Consider the following 19,948-nt stretch of genomic DNA (forward strand, 5'->3'; position numbering starts at 1 on the left):
ACGTGATACCCCCCCCCCTCCGGGCTGTTCAGCGATACGGCTTTTACCGGACGCCCCCGGCTGTCAGCACAGTGGTGTGTGGTGCGCTGTGATTGCCTTTCACACGCTGGCGTAGCTCAACACATTGCTCTGTAGCTCACCGTGCCACAGCTATCAAGGTTTAGAGAATAATAAAAAAAATCTAAACATATTTATTATCTATAACAAACATATTTATTATTTGTTGCCGTGATAATACCCGTAATGATGTGGCGAATAGTGTATCATCCAAGTATTTGGAACAGTGAAGATAATTTAACATTTTTGCTGTGTGCTGATACAAATTTGTATTTCAGCTCAAATGTTAATATGAGGAAAACGAATGGAATTTCAGCTTTTATTTCTGGGCATTATTTTGCACACCTGTTTAGCCATGTTAGAATGCAGTCGTTTGTTGTGTTCAGTCCCCCTATTTCAGGTCAGTACCTGGACCAATTGCCTTCAAGCATATTCACCCGGTGTAAAGAGCATTTGGATGGATACTCCTTACATACAACGGCTGCTTCAAGCCTGCGGTCCATCAGCACCACCCGAATTGTGATATGTTCCGCTGAGATGCTGAGCCCAGCCTTAACTGCAGCTTCTTACAGTTCTTGCTTTTTGTGGGGTTTTCTGACTTTAGTTTCCTTTTCAACTATTAAAATGTGTGCTGAACAGGATTCAGATCAGGAGACTGACCTGACCAGTTCCGAATGTCCCCCTTCTTCCTGATCGACTCCCTGGTTAAGTGTGCAGTAAGCTTTGAGCTCTTGTGTTGCGGCAGGGTGAAGTTTTCTGTCATCAGCTGCTGTCGTCTTCCTCAGAAGGAGTGGTCTTTTGCTTACTCCTCTGGGCAGCAGTTTACTTATTTTTCAAGACATTCCATAGTGTTGTATTGTAAACAGATTTTGCAGTCTTAGACAACTCTCTAGTCCTCATCTTAATTTATAGAGTAGAGAGTGGAGCAGAGCAGTTACTCGTTCATTGGAATTCTTATTCGGGCTGATCTCTCGGGATATACAGTACACAGTGGAGCAGACGAAACAGTACAACAGACAACAGACATCTACCGCACAATGTAGATAGTACATCACAAACATAATAAATTATAACAGCAGAAAAATAAATATGTTAAAAATATGGTAGACCATGCAAAAGGTGCATAGTACAGACATGCAGTGAGTCTGAGGCATTGCAGTTAGCTGTTAAGGATGTGAACTGCAGTAGGGTAAAACTTCTATGCCTTTTAAATCAAGAAGCAGACTCAAGAAGTGAACTCCAAGGGCAGCAACCAAGGCTACACTGATCTCACACGACGAGGACTGGACACCTGGCCACTCTGCAGATACACTGACCCCCCAGGACCAGGACTGGACACCCTGCAGACACACTGACTGTGATCATGCCTTTGGGACAATACCAGTGCATTTCAATCTCTGAATCTAAAGTTCAAGATCAAGTTTATTATCATATGTACCCGAGCACAATGAAATGCTTACTTGCATGTTTCCTCATATGACGAATGACACAACAGATAACATAAAAGATGATATACTGATGACATAGAAATTAACATTACAAATTACATAAGAAATGCCACACAAATTGTTGAAAACAGGAACATGGTAGCAGCTCGTCTTAAACAGCATTCAGATAGCAGCGATGTGTGAATTCAAGTAAAGACAGTAACTTGAGCTCAGTGCAGAAAGCACTGGGGTCTAAGTGGGTGGGGGGAGGATTTTAGAGGTGGAGTCTAGGAGTCTAGGAGTCGTACAGTTGTGCGGGCGAAGCTTTCTTTGAACCTAGAGGTCCAAGCTTTTATACTCCTAAATCTTCTGCCAGGAGGAAGAAGAGAGAAACGTGCATCCCAGGGCAGTCTGATCCCTGATTGTATTATTCGCTGTTCTGGGGCAGTGTGCGGTGAGGCTGGTCTGGATGGAAGGGGGTTCTGCACCAGTGATGGCCTCAGCTGTCTCCACCACCTTGTTTTTTCCATTCATGAGCTGAGCAGCTGCCATACCAGACTGCAATGCATCCAGTGAGAATGCATTCTATAATGCATCCGTAGACATTCCCGAGTGTACGTGAAGACATGCCGAATCTCCTGATTCTCCTGAGGCGCTGGCTTATTACTCTCCGCCCATGAGATGGGACCAGGTCAGGTTGTTGGTGATGTGAACTTGAAGCCCAGGAACTTGAAGCTCCTGACCATCTCCACAGCGGCCCCATGGATGTAGACAGGGGCGTGGCCTCCACCCTGCTTCCTGAAGTCAACAACCAGCTCCTGAGTTTTGGTGATGTTGAGGGAGAGGTTGTTGTCCTGGCACCATACTACCAGGTCCTCAACCTCTTTCCTGGTTATCTTTCTACAGAGATGAGTTGCTCTCGAGAGCTGTCCCTATCTGTTTTGAACATATGTTGCTGAAGTGCTTGTAAATTATAAATATGCCTTATTATAAAAACAAGCATGCAAGATTAATTCTCTTAGTATTAGTACCAGAATCCCATGACAAAAATAACCTAGCGATGGCCTATTTCTATTTCCTTAGAAATGCCCCAGTTCTCTCTAGAAACTTTTCGGTTAATTTCTTGGGGGTCAAGACAATGTATGTGCAAAATAAAACACTTGTATTGCCAGTTCAGTGCAATTGATTGATTTTATTGCCCTGGTGAGTTTAATTAAAATATTGTTCTCTGCGTTGGTAAGCGGATCTTTTGTACTCTGAGACCTTGCAGTTATTGGCCTGTCTCTAATATAATGCTGTGCTATACAGAACAAAGTGACAGTGTTCTGTCTGCTGCATGCTGATTATTCCCAGCTCACTGTCTGTCACTGTGGCAGGATAGAGGTCATAAACCCTGTTTTGCCTCAAGACAGTACTACAAATTGTTTTTGAGAATCAAAAATTGTTTGAAAACTTTAGGTTGTATTAAATATGGCAATTCTATGAAATGATAACATTGTGAGTGGCGCAGTGGTCAGCATTGCTGCCTTGCAGTTCTGGGGCCCTGGGTTCAGTTCCTAGGGTGCTGTCTGTGTGGAGTCTGCATGCTCTCCCCATGTTTGTGTGGGTTTCCTCCAGGTGCTCCGGTTTCTGCCCACAGTCTAGAGACATGCTGGTGGGTTAATTGGCTTCTGGGAAAACTGGGTGGTGTGATGTGTCTGTTTGTGTCTGTCTGCCCTACAACGGACTGGCGTCCTGCCCAGGATGTACCCTGCCTTGCACCCATGGCTTGCTGGGACAGACTCCTGCAACCCTGTATTGGAAGAAGAGGTTGAAAAATGGGTGGATTGCAATTGCAAATCACAATTAAACAAAAACATACCATTGTCACACATTGAATTATAGCAAAGTTATAACAAAACTTTGAGACGAAGGCTGGATCCTCATCTCGCACACTTCCGCTTGCCTGTGTACATTAGTCTCGCACCCAGGGGCACTCCCATAGTGCATCTCTCTCGTACCCCTCCCGCCACCCCTGCAGCAGCTCCCTGGCTCAATCCTCGCGGTCTGAGGGGGGGTCTGAGCAGCCCGGTCCTTCTGATGAGGCTGCTTATAGCGCCTTGCAAAAGTATTCACCCCCCTTGGACTTTTTTACATTTTATTGTGTTACAGCATGGAACCATGATGTATTTAACTGATATATTTTGCCACTCATCATCACAAAGTACTCTATAATGTCAAAGTGAAAAAAGAAATCCAGTTAAATATGTCATAGTTCCATGTTGTAACACAATAAACTGTGAAAAAGTCCAAGGGGGGTGAATACTTTTGCAAGGCGCTGTATTTCCTCAACCAGGCGAGCTGCATATGTCCTCTCTCTCATGTTTATTAGGATTTAAACAAACTGCTGCAGATCAGACCTGTGAATAATTATTTTGGTAATTGAATAATTCTCAAGACATGGGATTTATAAAAAAATGTCTTCACAGTGGAGCTGGAACTTAAGAAACAAGATCCTCCTTATTGTTCCTTTACTGTCTCAAGACTTATTGCCCCAGAAGGGGGCACTGTTTCACCAAAACCAGAATTTCTAAATCAATACCCCAGTGTGACGACCAGGGACACTGTGCTGTAAGAAGTACCATCCTTCAGATGAGACATTAAACAAAGGTCTATTTGGATTATTAAAGATCCAAAGACACTGTCAGAGCAGGTGTGTTAACATCAGTGACCTCCACTCACCCCCTGGAGCAGCGGTGTCTCTCTCCTGCCCTGAGCTGCTGTGCAGAGGGGCTGCAGTGTGTCTCCCAGGAGGGGCTGCTCCTCACTGGGGAGGAACTGGGTCCCCTCCTGTGTGTGAAGAGCTTTGACATCCTTTGCAAACAAAAGCAATTTAGGCGTCCAGCCCAAAGCCTAACCCTATTCCTCACACAAACCCGAGCACGAGGCCGTGAGGCCTTGCTGTGTGAGCTCTCTATTTCTGCTGAGCTCTCCGGACTCCAGGACTGCGTTCGTGGTGAATCAGCCCCTACAGGAGCTCAGACGAGCCCCCCCACCCCCCCCCCCACATTCCCCAGCTGCTCGTCCGCTTTCGAGACTAAGTGGCTCCATCTGCAGGCCTTGGCCTCCCTCTCGTCCCTGGGCTTCTCTCTCTGCATGACTCACCGGCCACGCAGGTTCTCTCTCTCTCTCTCTCCCTCGGCCCGGGAGCCACATTCCCTTCATCCTTCCTGACAGGAGTCCCATTCCATCCAGCCGCCACCCCCACCCGCCCCTCCCCCGTCCCAGCCAGCCCACATCACAGGGCAGCAGCCCCGGATGACAGCGGCGCAGTGACAGATCTCCAAATGGGACGTCTTCCTGCGGAAAGCCACTTAAAACACGGTCTGGAACTCATTTACTGGGCCGGCTGCAGCGGGAGCTGCTTCAGGAACAACAGACTGCTGCATCCCTCTCTCTCCCTCTGTGACTCCTGGACAGCCTCTGTCTCTCGGCCTCCATCGCTCCCTCACTCATCGTCCGCTTTCTCTCTCTGCACCCTGTATCCTCCATCGCTCTCCTGCCCCTGCTCTCTCTGTATCCTCCATCACTCTCCTGCCCCTGCTCTCTCTGTATCCTCCATCGCTCTCCTGCCCCTGCTCTCTCTGTGCCCTCCATCGCTCTCCTGCCCCTGCTCTCTGTGCCCTCCATCGCTCTCCTGCCCCTGCTCTCTGTGCCCTCCATCGCTCTCCTGCCCCTGCTCTCTCTGTATCCTCCATTGCTCTCCTGCCCCTGCTCTGTGCCCTCCATCACTCTCCTGCCCCTGCTCTCTCTGTGCCCTCCATCACTCTCCTGCCCCTGCTCTCTGTATCCTCCATCACTCTCCTGCCCCTGCTCTCTCTGTGCCCTCCATCACTCTCCTGCCCCTGCTCTCTCTGTGCCCTCCATCGCTCTCCTGCCCCTGCTATCTCTGTGCCCTCCATCACTCTCCTGCCCCTGCTCTCTCTGTATCCTCCATCGCTCTCCTGCCCCTGCTCTCTCTGTGCCCTCCATCGCTCTCCTGCCCCTGCTCTCTCTGTGCCCTCCATCACTCTCCTGCCCCTGCTCTCTCTGTATCCTCCATCGCTCTCCTGCCCCTGCTCTCTCTGTATCCTCCATCGCTCTCCTGCCCCTGCTCTGTGCCCTCCATCGCTCTCCTGCCCCTGCTCTCTCTGTATCCTCCATCACTCTCCTGCCCCTGCTCTGTGCCCTCCATCACTCTCCTGCCCCTGCTCTCTGTATCCTCCATCGCTCTCCTGCCCCTGCTCTCTCTGTATCCTCCATCACTCTCCTGCCCCTGCTCTCTCTGTGCCCTCCATCACTCTCCTGCCCCTGCTCTCTGTGCCCTCCATCACTCTCCTGCCCCTGCTCTCTCTGTATGCTCCATCACTCTCCTGCCCCTGCTCTGTGCCCTCCATCACTCTCCTGCCCCTGCTCTCTCTGTATCCTCCATCGCTCTCCTGCCCCTGCTCTGTGCCCTCCATCGCTCTCCTGCCCCTGCTCTCTCTGTATCCTCCATCACTCTCCTGCCCCTGCTCTGTGCCCTCCATCACTCTCCTGCCCCTGCTCTCTGTATCCTCCATCGCTCTCCTGCCCCTGCTCTCTCTGTATCCTCCATCACTCTCCTGCCCCTGCTCTCTCTGTGCCCTCCATCACTCTCCTGCCCCTGCTCTCTCTGTATCCTCCATCGCTCTCCTGCCCCTGCTCTCTCTGTATCCTCCATCGCTCTCCTGCCCCTGCTCTCTCTGTGCCCTCCATCACTCTCCTGCCCCTGCTCTCTCTGTATCCTCCATCGCTCTCCTGCCCCTGCTCTCTCTGTATCCTCCATCGCTCTCCTGCCCCTGCTCTGTGCCCTCCATCACTCTCCTGCCCCTGCTCCCTCTGTGCCCTCCATCACTCTCCTGCCCCTGCTCTGTGCCCTCCATCACTCTCCTGCCCCTGCTCTCTGTATCCTCCATCACTCTCCTGCCCCTGCTCTCTCTGTGCCCTCCATCACTCTCCTGCCTCTGCTCTCTCTGTGCCCTCCATCACTCTCCTGCCCCTGCTCTCTCTGTGCCCTCCATCACTCTCCTGCCCCTGCTCCCTCTGTGCCCTCCATCACTCTCCTGCCCCTGCTCTGTGCCCTCCATCACTCTCCTGCCCCTGCTCTCTCTGTGCCCTCCATCACTCTCCTGCCCCTGCTCTCTCTGTGCCCTCCATCACTCTCCTGCCCCTGCTCTCTCTGTGCCCTCCATCGCTCTCCTGCCCCTGCTCTGTGCCCGTGCGGGGCTGTGCCTGTGCAGGGCTGTGTGCGTGGGAGCTGAGGCAGGGCGTGGGGGGCAGATGTGGGCCTCTGGGAAGGTGCGGAGCAGAGACGGGGGCCAGAGGGCTGACCGGGAGCAAGAGAGCGCCGTGTTTGGGCCTTGGGGGAGGAAGGAGGGGGGCGCTGGGGTGGTTTCTAATTGAAAGAAGCCCTGCTCTGAAGTGACTGCCAAGCTGCGCCCCAGTGATGCAGAAACACGAGCCTGTGGTTTCAAGCTGCAGAACTAATGAGGGCTTCCATGTTGGGAAGAGAGCTTTGATGTTCTGGGTAGCTAGCTGCTAGCAATCTCCCTCTCTCCCACATCACTGGGGAGATGGGGAGAGGGACAGAAAATTGTGGGGAGGGAGGGGGGGTGGAGAAGGCAGGGAGGTGGCTGTGAGCAGATGTTTCCAGCTGTTTGTTTGTACAGATGTTGTTTCATGTTTTGTGTTTGTGCAATTTTTTTTTTCTCCCACTTCTCCATTCTTTCTGCCAGGAGCTGGCGGATCGCGGCGCCCTGCGTGTCACACAAGTCCGGAGCGCGCCAGAGCGCCTCAGCGTCTGTCTGGCCAAGAGGGACGGGAGCCGCGCAAATCTCTCTTCCCCTCTGCCCTCTTCTCCCTTTCCTCTCACCTTCTCCCTGCCTCTGCGCGCCCCCTCCCCCTCCCCCTCTCGGTGCAGGGTCTGGTCCTCATTAGGCGGCGTGCGCGTGCGAGCGTGCGCAGGCGGCAGTGACACAGCAGTCCGCCGCGAGCCCGCGCGGCCTGTGTGACACAAGTTACAGGAAATTCCCCTCGCCGGCGCTGCAGGCAGCAGGCAGAGCAGAACAAGAAGGAAAGGAATGAGGCCACGAGAACCTCGCAAAGCGGCGCTGTGGGGCGGGGAAGGCACGGCGTGATTTCTGGAGTCTGTGACAGAGAGCACCAACACCTCAGTTCACACACACCTGTAAGGCCATTCGCCCACTCCCCCCCGCCAGCTGACGTGCCCTCCAGCACCGGGCAAATCCCGACCGACTCGGCAGGTGAACAAGCAAGACCTCTTCTTGAACCCAGGACACTCGGGGGGAAATCGCATCACACACTGGAGCTTGACTCCAGTGACACCCCCTGACACATGTACACATCTGTGCCCAGAGCCCTGTCGCATTCCCCACCTGGGGCATAGACACCAGAGAGCCCTGAGAGCCCATCTGTGGCTGTATTCAGATACCGGAGACAGTGTGTGTTTGTGCCTGCTCTGTTTTAGGCTTGGTGTTTGAGGTAGCCATAGTTCTGTAATGCTGGAGCCTCACAGCAGATATGCCTGTTGGCTGGATGGCTGATTTGTGCCAGTCTAAATGTGGCTACCTAAGTCCTGCAACAGTAACAGGAAATTATATTTAACTCGAAACCTGAATTTACTAAATTAGTTTATTTGGATTTCAGAATAAGCACAAGGGGGCTACGTTTGCACAGGAGGAAAAATGCGCTGAAAGGTGCCGTAACTCTTGTCAGAGCTCTGCTGTGCTGTGGCTCTTCCTGGCCTCCTCCGTGTGGTACCTCACAGGAGTTGTCATCAGGTTTCTGCCTGCTCTGGACTGACCACCATGAGCAGTGAGGATCAAATCTGTTCTGCACATGTGCATCTGCCTCCTCTCCTATAGCTACAGCTGAAGAACAGATTTATACACAGATCCTGCACACATCAGGACCGTTCAGAGGATCGAACACAGACTCAGCCTGTCACCCCAGAACACCTCAGCCTTGACACCAGACCACGGACTGCCCAGGCTGACCCATGCTACAAAACCCCAGTGCTAATAACAGGTCATATAGTGTTATTTTATTATTGCATGTGATACGGACCACATATCAGACACAGATAAATAAAGACCAAATGAGTGGTGGTAAGGGCGGGATATTGGAGAGTAAGTCATATACAGATGTTACATGTTGACACAGCAGTGCAACTATATGTCCAGCTCAAATATGTGTCAAACAATGTCCCACACACACTTGCAACTAACCAAAATCACATTTACAATAACAATGACAATGTTTGTCCTTTGTATTTCTACGGTAACACCTCAGGGAGTCATCATTCGCTCTTCCAGACAACGCTGAGCCTGAGGAATGTCAGAGACTGAGATGACGCTAGGTTCAACCCGGACAGGTGCTCCAAACATGTGGTACACAACTGAACCGGGAGCTTAGAGCTTCAGAAGTTCTTTAAAAGGTCTCAGAGAACCAACATCCACAACAGCAGTTATAAATCCTGCACTTTCTCCTTCTCTTTCTTTCTAGAAAGAAGTTCCTTTATGTCTAGTTCATGCAGAGCCTGACCTCTGACCCTGGAATCGTATGCGCAGTTCTGTACAATCTGCAGAGAGCGTGGCTGCCTTTACTCACACTTGTCCCATCGTTGGATGGTTTAATTCTGACCAAACCCCATTCAGATTATCCCAAAGCCTTCTTTAACAGCCCTGATCTTCTTTTTTTTTCATCTTCAGTCGTTTTGTTTATTTGCAGCATTTGATTATCAGGCAGTGATGAAGCAGCCTTGTGGATTCTTCTCTTTCTGAGTGTTACACAGCTGGTTCTGACAGCGTCCACAGCACAGTGAGATAAAGACTGGAAGGATTTACAGTATCCGAGGATGAGGAGGAGCACGTTGTCCTGAAGTTACATGCAGTTCAGAAATGCTGGTTTAGTCCAACAATAATCCCACAGCACAATCCCTAAAACGTTTTCCAAATTTTGGCAATTTCAAATGGGAAGACTGAGGGGGTGGGAGGGCAATCCAGTCATGGAATGCAAAGCACCATGAGAGACAGGAAGAAACTGCAACATAAAAAATTGAAAAAACAGTGACCACATGTACAGAGGGGCTCTGTGTCTGAGTGATCACAATAACATGTCCACAGTACAGAGTGCTCTGTGTCTGAGTGATCACAATAACATGTCCACAGTACAGAGGGCTCTGTGTCTGAGTGATCACAATAACATGTCCACAGTACAGAGTGCTCTGTGTCTGAGTGATCACAATAACATGTCCACAGTACAGAGGGCTCTGTGTCTGAGTGATCACAATAACATGTCCACAGTACAGAGGGCTCTGTGTCTGAGTGATCACAATAACATGTCCACAGTACAGAGTGCTCTGTGTCTGAGTGATCACAATAACATGTCCACAGTACAGAGGGCTCTGTGTCTGAGTGATCACAATAACATGTCCACAGTACAGAGTGCTCTGTGTCTGAGTGATCACAATAACATGTCCACAGTACAGAGGGCTCTGTGTCTGAGTGATCACAATAACATGTCCACAGTACAGAGGGCTCTGTGTCTGAGTGATCACAATGACATGTCCACAGTACAGAGGGCTCTGTGTCTGAGTGATCACAATAACATGTCCACAGTACAGAGGGCTCTGTGTCTGAGTTATCACAATAACATGTCCACAATACAGAGGGCTCTGTGTCTGAGTGATCACAATGACATGTCCACAGTACAGAGGGCTCTGTGTCTGTTATCACAATAACATGTCCACAGTACAGAGGGCTCTGTGTCTGAGTTATCACAATAACATGTCCACAGTACAGAGGGCTCTGTGTCTGAGTGATCACAATGACATGTCCACAGTACAGAGGGCTCTGTGTCTGAGTGATCACAATGACATGTCCACAGTACAGAGGGCTCTGTGTCTGAGTTATCACAATAACATATCCACAGTACAGAGGGCTCTGTGTCTGAGTGATCACAATGACATGTCCACAGTACAGAGGGCTCTGTGTCTGAGTGATCACAATGACATGTCCACAGTACAGAGTGCTCTGTGTCTGAGTGATCACAATAACATGTCCACAGTACAGAGGGCTCTGTGTCTGAGTGATCACAATAACATGTCCACAGTACAGAGGGCTCTGTGTCTGAGTGATCACAATAACATGTCCATACTACAGAGGGCTCTGTGTCTGAGTGATCACAATAACATGTCCACAGTACAGAGGGCTCTGTGTCTGAGTTATCACAATAACATGTCCACAGTACAGAGGGCTCTGTGTCTGAGTGATCACAATGACATGTCCACAGTACAGAGGGCTCTGTGTCTGAGTGATCACAATGACATGTCCACAGTACAGAGGGCTCTGTGTCTGAGTTATCACAATAACATATCCACAGTACAGAGGGCTCTGTGTCTGAGTGATCACAATGACATGTCCACAGTACAGAGGGCTCTGTGTCTGAGTGATCACAATGACATGTCCACAGTACAGAGTGCTCTGTGTCTGAGTGATCACAATAACATGTCCACAGTACAGAGGGCTCTGTGTCTGAGTGATCACAATAACATGTCCACAGTACAGAGGGCTCTGTGTCTGAGTGATCACAATAACATGTCCATACTACAGAGGGCTCTGTGTCTGAGTGATCACAATAACATGTCCACAGTACAGAGGGCTCTGTGTCTGAATTACCAGCTCGTTCCTCTTTCTTTTCTTTCCTGCAGGAGCTGTTAGCAGTTGTTGTTGCTCATTCTGTAGAGCGACAGGACGGCATTCCCACACATGAGAGAACCAACATCCTGACAGTCCAAAAATCAAACAGAGGAATGAAACAGCATCATATGTCCGAGAAGGGATGGGTCACCTGACCAATAGAGAAATCATTCAGCTAAGTGCCCTCTGCCTTCCAAGACTTTCCAGTCTCTGCTTTATAGTGTCACACCGTCACTTTCAGTATGGAGGGAAGGCAAATGTCCAGGACCGAGGGAGGACATGAGGGCAAGTGGTGCCCCAGAGTAAGACGTGCTGAGGAAATGGAGTTGGGGAACGACGGTGGCTCAGGCCGGCCTGGGAAAACCGGAGAAAGAGGGAAGGGATGGCTGACAGGATTGGGAAAAGACGATGGAAGTGGGGGAAGGATTGGTGCGAGCTGGGAAGGGAAGCGGAACGAGGTGGCAATGGGGCCCGGGGTCAGGGTGAGGTCAGGGGTCAGAGGTCACTTGCAGACGTTGACCCATTCGGTGACGCGGCACTCCTCGCACATGACGTAGCAGCACCAGTGGAAGCGGCAGTGGCAGCGCTCGCTGCGCGTCTGCTTCAGGATGTTGTGGCCGCGGCCGCAGCACAGCGAGCTGCAACTGTCCATGCCGCCGCTGCTCTTGTTGCAGATGCGCCCCTGCGTGCCCAGGGAGTCCAGCGCCGGCTCGCGCTCGCAGAAGTCCGGCGACTTCTCGAAGTACACCAGCTCGCGGGAGACGCGCCGCCGGCCCCCCGCGCCCTGTGCCCGCGGGTTGAACACCCCCGTGTTCTTGTTCTGCGAGTTGATGAAGACGGCCGAGTGGAACTTCTCGCGCAGCAGTGCCCCCACCAGGCGGAACTCGGGCGTGACGTACCAGCAGGTCTTGAACTGGCAGCTGCCCGACGTGCCGTGGCACTTGCACTTCCTCTTCATGTTGTCCGTGACGACCTGCGCGGCCAGGCGAGACAGAAGCGGGGAGCAGTGTCAGCACCCCTCTGCAGGGGACGACAGGCGCAGGGCTGGATTACTGCAGGGGATACCGCTTGCTCTGAGCAGCACAGTGACCCAGACCGCAGCCCAGTCCAGACACTCCCGGCCCACTGGCAGTAAGCCAGTCCATGAGCCTGCATCACAGACTTCATGAATTACAAGCCAGTCCGCAGTCACTACACACTATACACTGTACTACACACAACACAGTGTACTACACACTACACACTGTACTACACACAACACACTGTACTACACACTACACATTGTACTACACACTATACACTGTACTACACACAACACATTGTACTACACACTATGGACTATACTACACACTATACACTGTACTACACACTATACTATACAATACACACAATACACTATTCTACACACTGTACTCTGTACTACACCACACACTATACACTATACTACTCCTATACTACTACTATACATTATACACTGGGCTCTGTACTATATTACACACTATACATTACACAATATACTCTGTACTATACTACACACTGCATACCATACACTATACTAACACTATGGTGTACATTATACTCCATGTACTGTACTTTACTACACACTATACATTATACACTAGGCTCTGTACAATACTACACACTGCATACTTTACACTATATTACACACTGCACACTATACTCTGTGCTTTCCTACTGTCCACTCTGCACCGCTCCGATACAGCAGGGCCCCGAGCTCCTCAGGGCCGCTGCTCAGCCACTCACCTGCCGGCCCACCCTGTTGTTGTGGATCTTCATGCGGGCATGAATGTCGCGCGGAGACTCCCGCGAGTCCAGCCAGTCCCGGGAGAAGCGCTCGCCGAAGCGGGTGTCGTGGCTGCACCCCCCCCACTCCCAGGTGTCCTGCAGGGAGGGGGCGTCCTCCGGGAGCGGGCTGAGGAGAGCCGAGGGGTGCAGGGGCACATGGGAGGGCGGCTGCGGCCCGCGCAGGCCCGGCGTCCTCTGCAGCGTCTGCAGCTGCAGCTGCGTGAGCTTGAGGCGGATCTTGTCGTCGTCCAGCCGCCGCTTGGCCTCGCACCCGCAGCCGCGCAGCTTGCCCAGGCTGCAGGCCGAGGCCACCGAGTGCGCCACGCCTGCCGCCAGCAGGGACAGGGTGAAGGCGCTCTCTCTGAAGCCTGCGACGCCGGGGGACACTCTGTGAGAAACATGCCTGTCTTGCTCTGCCCCCGTCTCTCTGGAGCTCTCTACCGCCCCCTGCTGTTCCTCTCGGCTGTTAGGTCAATCAGTACTGTAGGGTCTCGACATTCACGAGGGTTCAGTGCAGAGAACCGTCACCAATAATCACTTTCACATATGGCCAAGTCCACCCCTATACAGTCACATAATGTACTATGGTATATAGCCTGTAAGGTTAAAAGACACAAGTAACCCTCCCTTATATGGCAATTAAAGTAACAATACATTGGCTTTAAGTTAATTAAAATAACATTGACTAAAACAAATAACAGTGGTCACAGACTTAAAGTAATCAGCTACAATAAACAACATGAATCCCTCCTCGGCGTGTAGTGGATGCCTGCCCTTTCTCTCTCTGCCTGTGTGATCAGCACGCCCCACTGTAATGAAACAGGCAATAAAACTGTGAGAGAGCCTCCTCCAGCTGATTTAAATGGTGTCTCTAAACTGACCCCTGCATGCATGAGTGTGCATAAGTGTGCATGTGTGTGCATGTGCACGTGTGCGCGTGTGTGACTGTGTGTGTGCACTAAACGATGGAGCATGGTGCCTACTGCCTTGCGACCATTGCTGTCAGCCAGGTTAGCCTCTGGACACAACCCTGTCCAGGACTAAGCGGATATTGAACATGGCTGGATGGCTGAATGGAGGAATGATGGGGGAATGGATGGAGAGATAGATGGAGGAATGCAAGGATTAAAGGATGAATGGATGGATGTATGGATGGAGGAATGGAGGAATGGAGGAATGGAAGGATGAAAGGATGAATGGATGAATGGATGGATGGAGGAATAAAAGGATGAAAGGATGAATGGATGTATGGATGGAGGAATGAAAGGATGAAAGGATGAATGGATGTATGGAGGAATGAAAGGATGAAAGGATGAATGGAAGGATGAATGGATGAATGTATGCATGGAGGAATGGATGGATGGAGAAATGAATGCTTTCATCATCACGCTTCTCTGCCCTTCCCCCTGATTGCCTCACTGCCTCCTCCTCATCACTAGGCCAGAAGCCCTTCTATTACCCCAAACCCTTTTAATACCCCCATGACGCACCCTACAGCAATCCTTCCCATCGCCCCTCTTTCCCTCCTGTATGTACCCCACAGCAGGTGCACATCTCCAGCCCCTCTCCACCCCCACCACGCCCAGGCGGAGAAGGCAGCGCTGCTCACCCCGCCGGAGGATGGCGCTCTGATGGGGCAGCTTGCCCTGGCTCTCCAGGGAGGAGCAGTTCCAGCGCTGGTCGCGCAGCTGGTGCCGGCACTCGTGCAGCGCGATCCGGATGCCCTGCAGCGCGGAGGCGGTGACGTCAGGGCTGCGCACGCAGAGGCTCATCTGGCGCTTGCTGAGGCCCGGCAGCGCCAGGCACACCGTGTTGGGGGTCAGGACCGGGTCGCGCGGAATCTTCAGGCCCAGGATGTCGTTGCCGAGCACCCTAGGGAGAAGAGCCGCGCAATGCGTCCCTCAGTGGCTCGAGCGATTTCTCGGACTGCACGAGTTAGTACCGCGCGTCCGGGTCAGAACTGCGGTCCCGGCACATCCAAGCACAGTCAGCTCATTATCATTGTCACTCTGTACAGCGCCTTGAAATTGTGAAGGGCGTTTCACGGGGAGTTACACAGACGTGATGGGCACAGACCGCACGTGTCCAGCAAGTTTGAAAGACTCATCTGGAGAATTCAACTTTCTAAACAGTTTCCTTGTAGGTTTGGCCTGAATTATTATCCCAGCGTGTTCTCGCACTGGATTCTGACGACACTAGCTCACCTGCTGCGGGCGACGCAGTGCTTCGCCGTGTACAGGTCGGATAATAGCAGCTCGCACCTCATCGCCACCTGACACAGCTAGACCGCTGCAGTGTGGCGTCTCCTGCCTGCGAGGACGTGCATTCGACGTGGTTTCTTTGATTAACGACAATGATTTGGCAGCTGATTGCGAGGCAGGTCTGTGCAGCTCGCCCCACGCGCTCTGTATAAACTTATCTGCCGTCATCACGCCAGACACACCACATACAGGAGCCCTGACACCCAGCCAAATCCACACCGCCGCCAAGCTGCCGGCTGCAGGCTCCCAGTGCTCCTCGCAGCCTGAGCCCGGCCGGGTCACCTGGAGACTCACACTTCGCTCGAGAACAGTTGCTGTATACGCACAGATTATACTGTGCAGGGAGCTGCGTCAGCATGCGTAGGCTGCAAAGGAACGGATAAAGGTATATTCCATGCTGAAAGGAAAAGATAAGAGACACGACGTTTCAGACTTGATCACACCCGAAGAGGCTCCACAGCCAAAACGTTGTGTTTCTGTTCTTCTCTTTTCAGGAGGGAATAAACCTGAACTCGTTCCTCTGCGGTCTCGAAACTAGGTGAGCATGGGCTTTCTGTCTGGTATGGTGTCGGCAGCGCTGTCGCCCTCGAGGCCCCGGGCTCCTGCGAGCAGCGAGCGCGAGCTTCGTCCTCGTGCCGCCTCGGCAGGTCGCTCACTGCGACGACAGGACAGGCGCGCGACCGGGTCTGTATTAGAAGACCAGAGCACGAGAAGGGCTGCGAAAGGAGGCCCGACGGGTAGTTATTGGCTAATTGATCTGAGCAGCGCCGCATCTGACTGTTTCTTGAAAGAAGCCGGGGAATTGGTTTCAGCTAAATGAGTGGGTGGCTTTGTTCCACACCCCCACCAGTCTTTGTGTAAAGCGCTGCCTCCTGTCCTCGGTTTTAAATGCACTTTCCCGCGGTTTCCACTTGTGTCCCCTAGTGCGTGTTCTCTTCATGATGTATCGATAGCATGTATTTGCAGTGTATCAATGTATCAATAGCAGTACCAATCTCCAAAAACAATATAGTCTGGCAACATTAAATGGGCGATTATTCCTATCTGTATCATCAATAATCCCTGTGAATCGCCTTAAGAATTGCCGTGCAGGTGAATGAATCATCGCTGGTATCTTGTGCAGCCTATGAACTGTACAGGACTGACGGCGACAGTGAGATCGAGGTAGCAGCGCGGAGGGTTAGAGCTCCAGCTTTGGTTACTGAATTGCAAATCAAATTGAGACTTGGCAGGCACTTCAATCCCTCCGCCAGGCCCCGGAGACGGGATCTAGAAGGTCGGCCTGCTCTTTGCGAGCTGCGTGTAAATAATAGATACCTCCCGGGTGCGTGAGTGACGGCTCTATCCGTGCTCCTCACCGCACTTCGTCGGAAGGGAATAATGGCTTCACTCTTCGCTTTTTGGTAGAGCTTTTGCCTTCATTTACTTTTGAAACAAGGTTTTATTACTGTGAAGACGTCGTAGTCGGTTACTTGTGTTACAAAAACGATGATCCTGATAGCGCGTGGTGCCAGGAGTCGGTTGCAATGGCCGTCATTTCGGCCCCAGATGCGCCAGAAACCCCGGTATGAAATGAAAACGGCGGCCAGTCCAAGTTGCCCCCAGGCCTGGGGCACAGAACGGTGGGACCTTGCCCACCTTTTCCTCCCCACCGACTACTGGGGATCTTATTCCTGCAATGCGACGTCGGACTGAGGCCACTCGTCAGGACCGCCGCTCAGCGCCAGCTGTCTGGGCGCGAGCCGCGCAGGAATGAGCCCCGCCGCCTGCGCGCGGACCCCGGCGGAATACTAACACTGCGCGGGGGCGCGCGCGCGCGGGCGCAGCTCCGGCCGGCACGGGGGGCGCGCGGGCGCGGGCGCGGGCGCGGGCGCGCCCCCCGCCCCGGGGAAGCAGGGAATCCTCGCTCGCTCGCTCGCTCTGCAGTCGCTTCAGGCTGCCAGGGCGGTTTCTGAAGAGTCTGGCGTCGGCGTCCCGGTGGCCAATAATGACACGAGAGCCCTCAGCATGTTCTCTCCGCCCTGGCAGAGCCTTGGGGCTCTCGGTATGCTCCTGTGCGGTACTTAGGTGAAATGTCTGGATTTGCAAAACAGCTCTAATGTAGGTACAGGTGTTCCCTGTTCATTTCACTCCTTATTCGCAGAATCATGGATCAAAACTGAACACCCCCTGTATTGTAAACGAAACATCGCCTTTGCGTTACAAAGTCCTCTATAGGTTGGGCCACTTTAAAATGAAACAGTTCCTGACATATAACTTATCCATATGACCGTGGGATTTCGGTTTATGTTTCTGTTAATGCCATCTTTTGTATCCTATAAGCAAGGTCCAGGTGAAATCTTTATTTGAATGCAAAGAAAGAAGTAAGGTTTATTCCAGGCTGAAAAGAGAAGAGAGGAAACACAACGTTCCGGCTGTGGAGCCTTCCTCGGGTGTCGGCACCCTTCACATCGAATGTCAGCCTGGCCGCGTCTGAGCCCCGTGCTGGCTCGTGTCCTGCGGGAATCCTCGAGGAGGGGAATTCTCCTCGCGTCAGTCTTTCCCTTTGTTCTGCTCCGCTGTTCGCGTCAGACTTCACGTGCCGGCGTGGTTCCATATCCAGGACGGCAGGATCGACTGAAACTCCCTCCATCCCACCCCCGTGACTGGACCCGGCGCTGGATCCACACGGCTGACCGCACGACTGGCCAGCGTTTCTCCCATAGAGCCTACTGCTGGGGGAAATTCTGCCTTCCATGATTCAGTGGGGTGGGGTGGGGTGGGGGGGGGGGGTTATGCTAAATAACGCATCTGGAGTAAAGCAACACCGTTTTGCGCAGACGCCGACTGACAGCAACACAGTAACTCGTTCCCAAAGTCGAAACTATCTCTTCCTGCCGGGGCTGCGCTTGACACCAGCCCGCGCCTTTCTAACCCAAAGACTGTGGAGAAATGTTTGAACTTGTGAACGCCAGACCTCCTCCCCCCATCACCACCAGACAGCCCAGGAGCAAATCTGGACTCGGTCTTTCAGGAACCGAACCAGGGGGCCGATGCGAATATAAGAAGAGGAGGTCGGTCACAGAGGGACTGGGTCAGCGGGTCGAACCCGGTTCGGGCAGATCCCAGAGCCGCAGTCCGCGCTCAGCGTTTCTCCGCTGATCTATGGCGCTGATCGGAACCGCTCAATCTAGCGGAAATTGCTTCTGGCATCGCTGCGAAATGGCCTTTTAAAAACTCCGCATACAGTATATCGTTGTGCTCCGTCCACTCGGTGTAATCGGGAGTAACATCTGCGCTCAATCTGATCGATTCGGGTCAGTTCAATCTACTTTTAGACGCTTTCTTCACCCAGACGGACAGGGCTGACAGATTCTCAGACGGACTCCTGGTTGGTTCAGCTGTGATTGCTCGATCAGGACCCTCCCTCGCCTTCAGAACCGGGCACTCAGTCCCCCCCCCTTCAGAACTGGGCTCTCAGTCACTCCCCTTCAGAACCGAGCACTCAGTCCTCCCCCTTCGGAACCGGGCCTCAGTCCTCCCCCTTCAGAACCTGTCTCTCAGTCCTCCCCTTCAGAACCGGGTTGTCAGTCACCCCCTTCAGAACCGGGCACTCAGTCCCCCCTTCAGAACTGGGCTCTCAGTCACTCCCTTCAGAACCGGTCTCTCAGTCCTCCCACTTCAGAACCGGGCCCTCAGTCCTCCCCCTTCAAAACCGGCTCTCAGTCTTCCCCCTTCAGAACCGGGCCCTCAGTCCTCCCCCTTCAGAACTGGATCTCAGTCGTCCCCCTTCGGAACCGGTCTCTCAGTCCACCCCCTTCAGAACCGGTCTCTCAGTCCTCCCCTTCAGAACCGGGTTGTCAGTCACCCCCTTCAGAACCGGGCTCTCTGTCCTCCCCCCTTCAGAACCGGCCCTCATTCCCCCCTTCTGGGCTGGTCTTCCTGAGGCGGAGCGCGAGCACAGTGTCAGATTTTCTCGTGGGCTGCAGTATCACAACAGGTGTTATCGATTCATTATTTGTTGGTTCGCGAATTTATCTTTAAGCTCTGTGATGACACTAATTACATTTCCTTGTCATTACTGTTTCATTAGTAGTAGTATATTTCCATTACAATTAATTTGTTGTTTTCCCTATGGTCATTTTGTGTGTTACGAAGCACGCTGTCGTTCCAAAGCGCACGCCAGCTGTATCGCAGACTGTGTAGTTTTACACGCGCGTGTAAACTAGCCAGCGAGCGTCCATGCGTGCCCATGCGTGTGCGGCGAGCGTTAGCGCGTGATGGTGTGTGCACATGTGTGAACGCGTTAGTGTGTGACCGTGTGGACGTGCACATACGTGCGCATGTACGAACACGACTGTGCGCGCGTGTGGAGGGGTGCAGGAGCGAACACGAACGTCCGCGGCCACTGAACCCTTCTCCGCGCGTGCGGGGGAGTCGCCGCGTTCCTCACACCCACCGCAGGGCAAAGATCAGAGCGACACGAAACGGCACCCGTCTTCTCCCGCCCTCCCTCACTGCTCGTCCTCCTGCGTCTCAGCCTGTCTCGCGGGTCGCTGCGGAGCGCGCGTCTGGCACACACTTACGTGCAGGCAGGTGACCGCAGCAGCCCCGCGAGGATCAGGACGCGTCCCCAGGAGAGCCCGTGTGGTATTCCCAT

The 19,948-nt window shown here is 52.6% G+C and overlaps 1 protein-coding gene across 1 annotated transcript; it reads right to left on the reverse strand.

Moving 5' to 3' along the window:
* Window positions 1-9,235: 9,235 nt before the first annotated feature.
* wnt10b (wingless-type MMTV integration site family, member 10b) lies at window positions 9,236-19,948 on the reverse strand. The gene is made up of 4 exons (XM_088912229.1): window positions 19,875-19,948; window positions 14,658-14,920; window positions 13,007-13,416; window positions 9,236-12,215 (listed from the first exon to the last, which is right to left on the reverse strand). The coding sequence occupies exons 1-4, from the start codon at window positions 19,946-19,948 to the stop codon at window positions 11,745-11,747; spliced, it is 1,218 nt and encodes a 405-aa protein (XP_088768355.1). The 3' UTR covers window positions 9,236-11,744.

The sequence above is a fragment of the Atractosteus spatula genome, chromosome 1 (genome assembly GCF_055471065.1).
Source record: "Atractosteus spatula isolate fAtrSpa1 chromosome 1, fAtrSpa1.hap1, whole genome shotgun sequence".
Taxonomy (NCBI): domain Eukaryota; kingdom Metazoa; phylum Chordata; class Actinopteri; order Semionotiformes; family Lepisosteidae; genus Atractosteus; species Atractosteus spatula.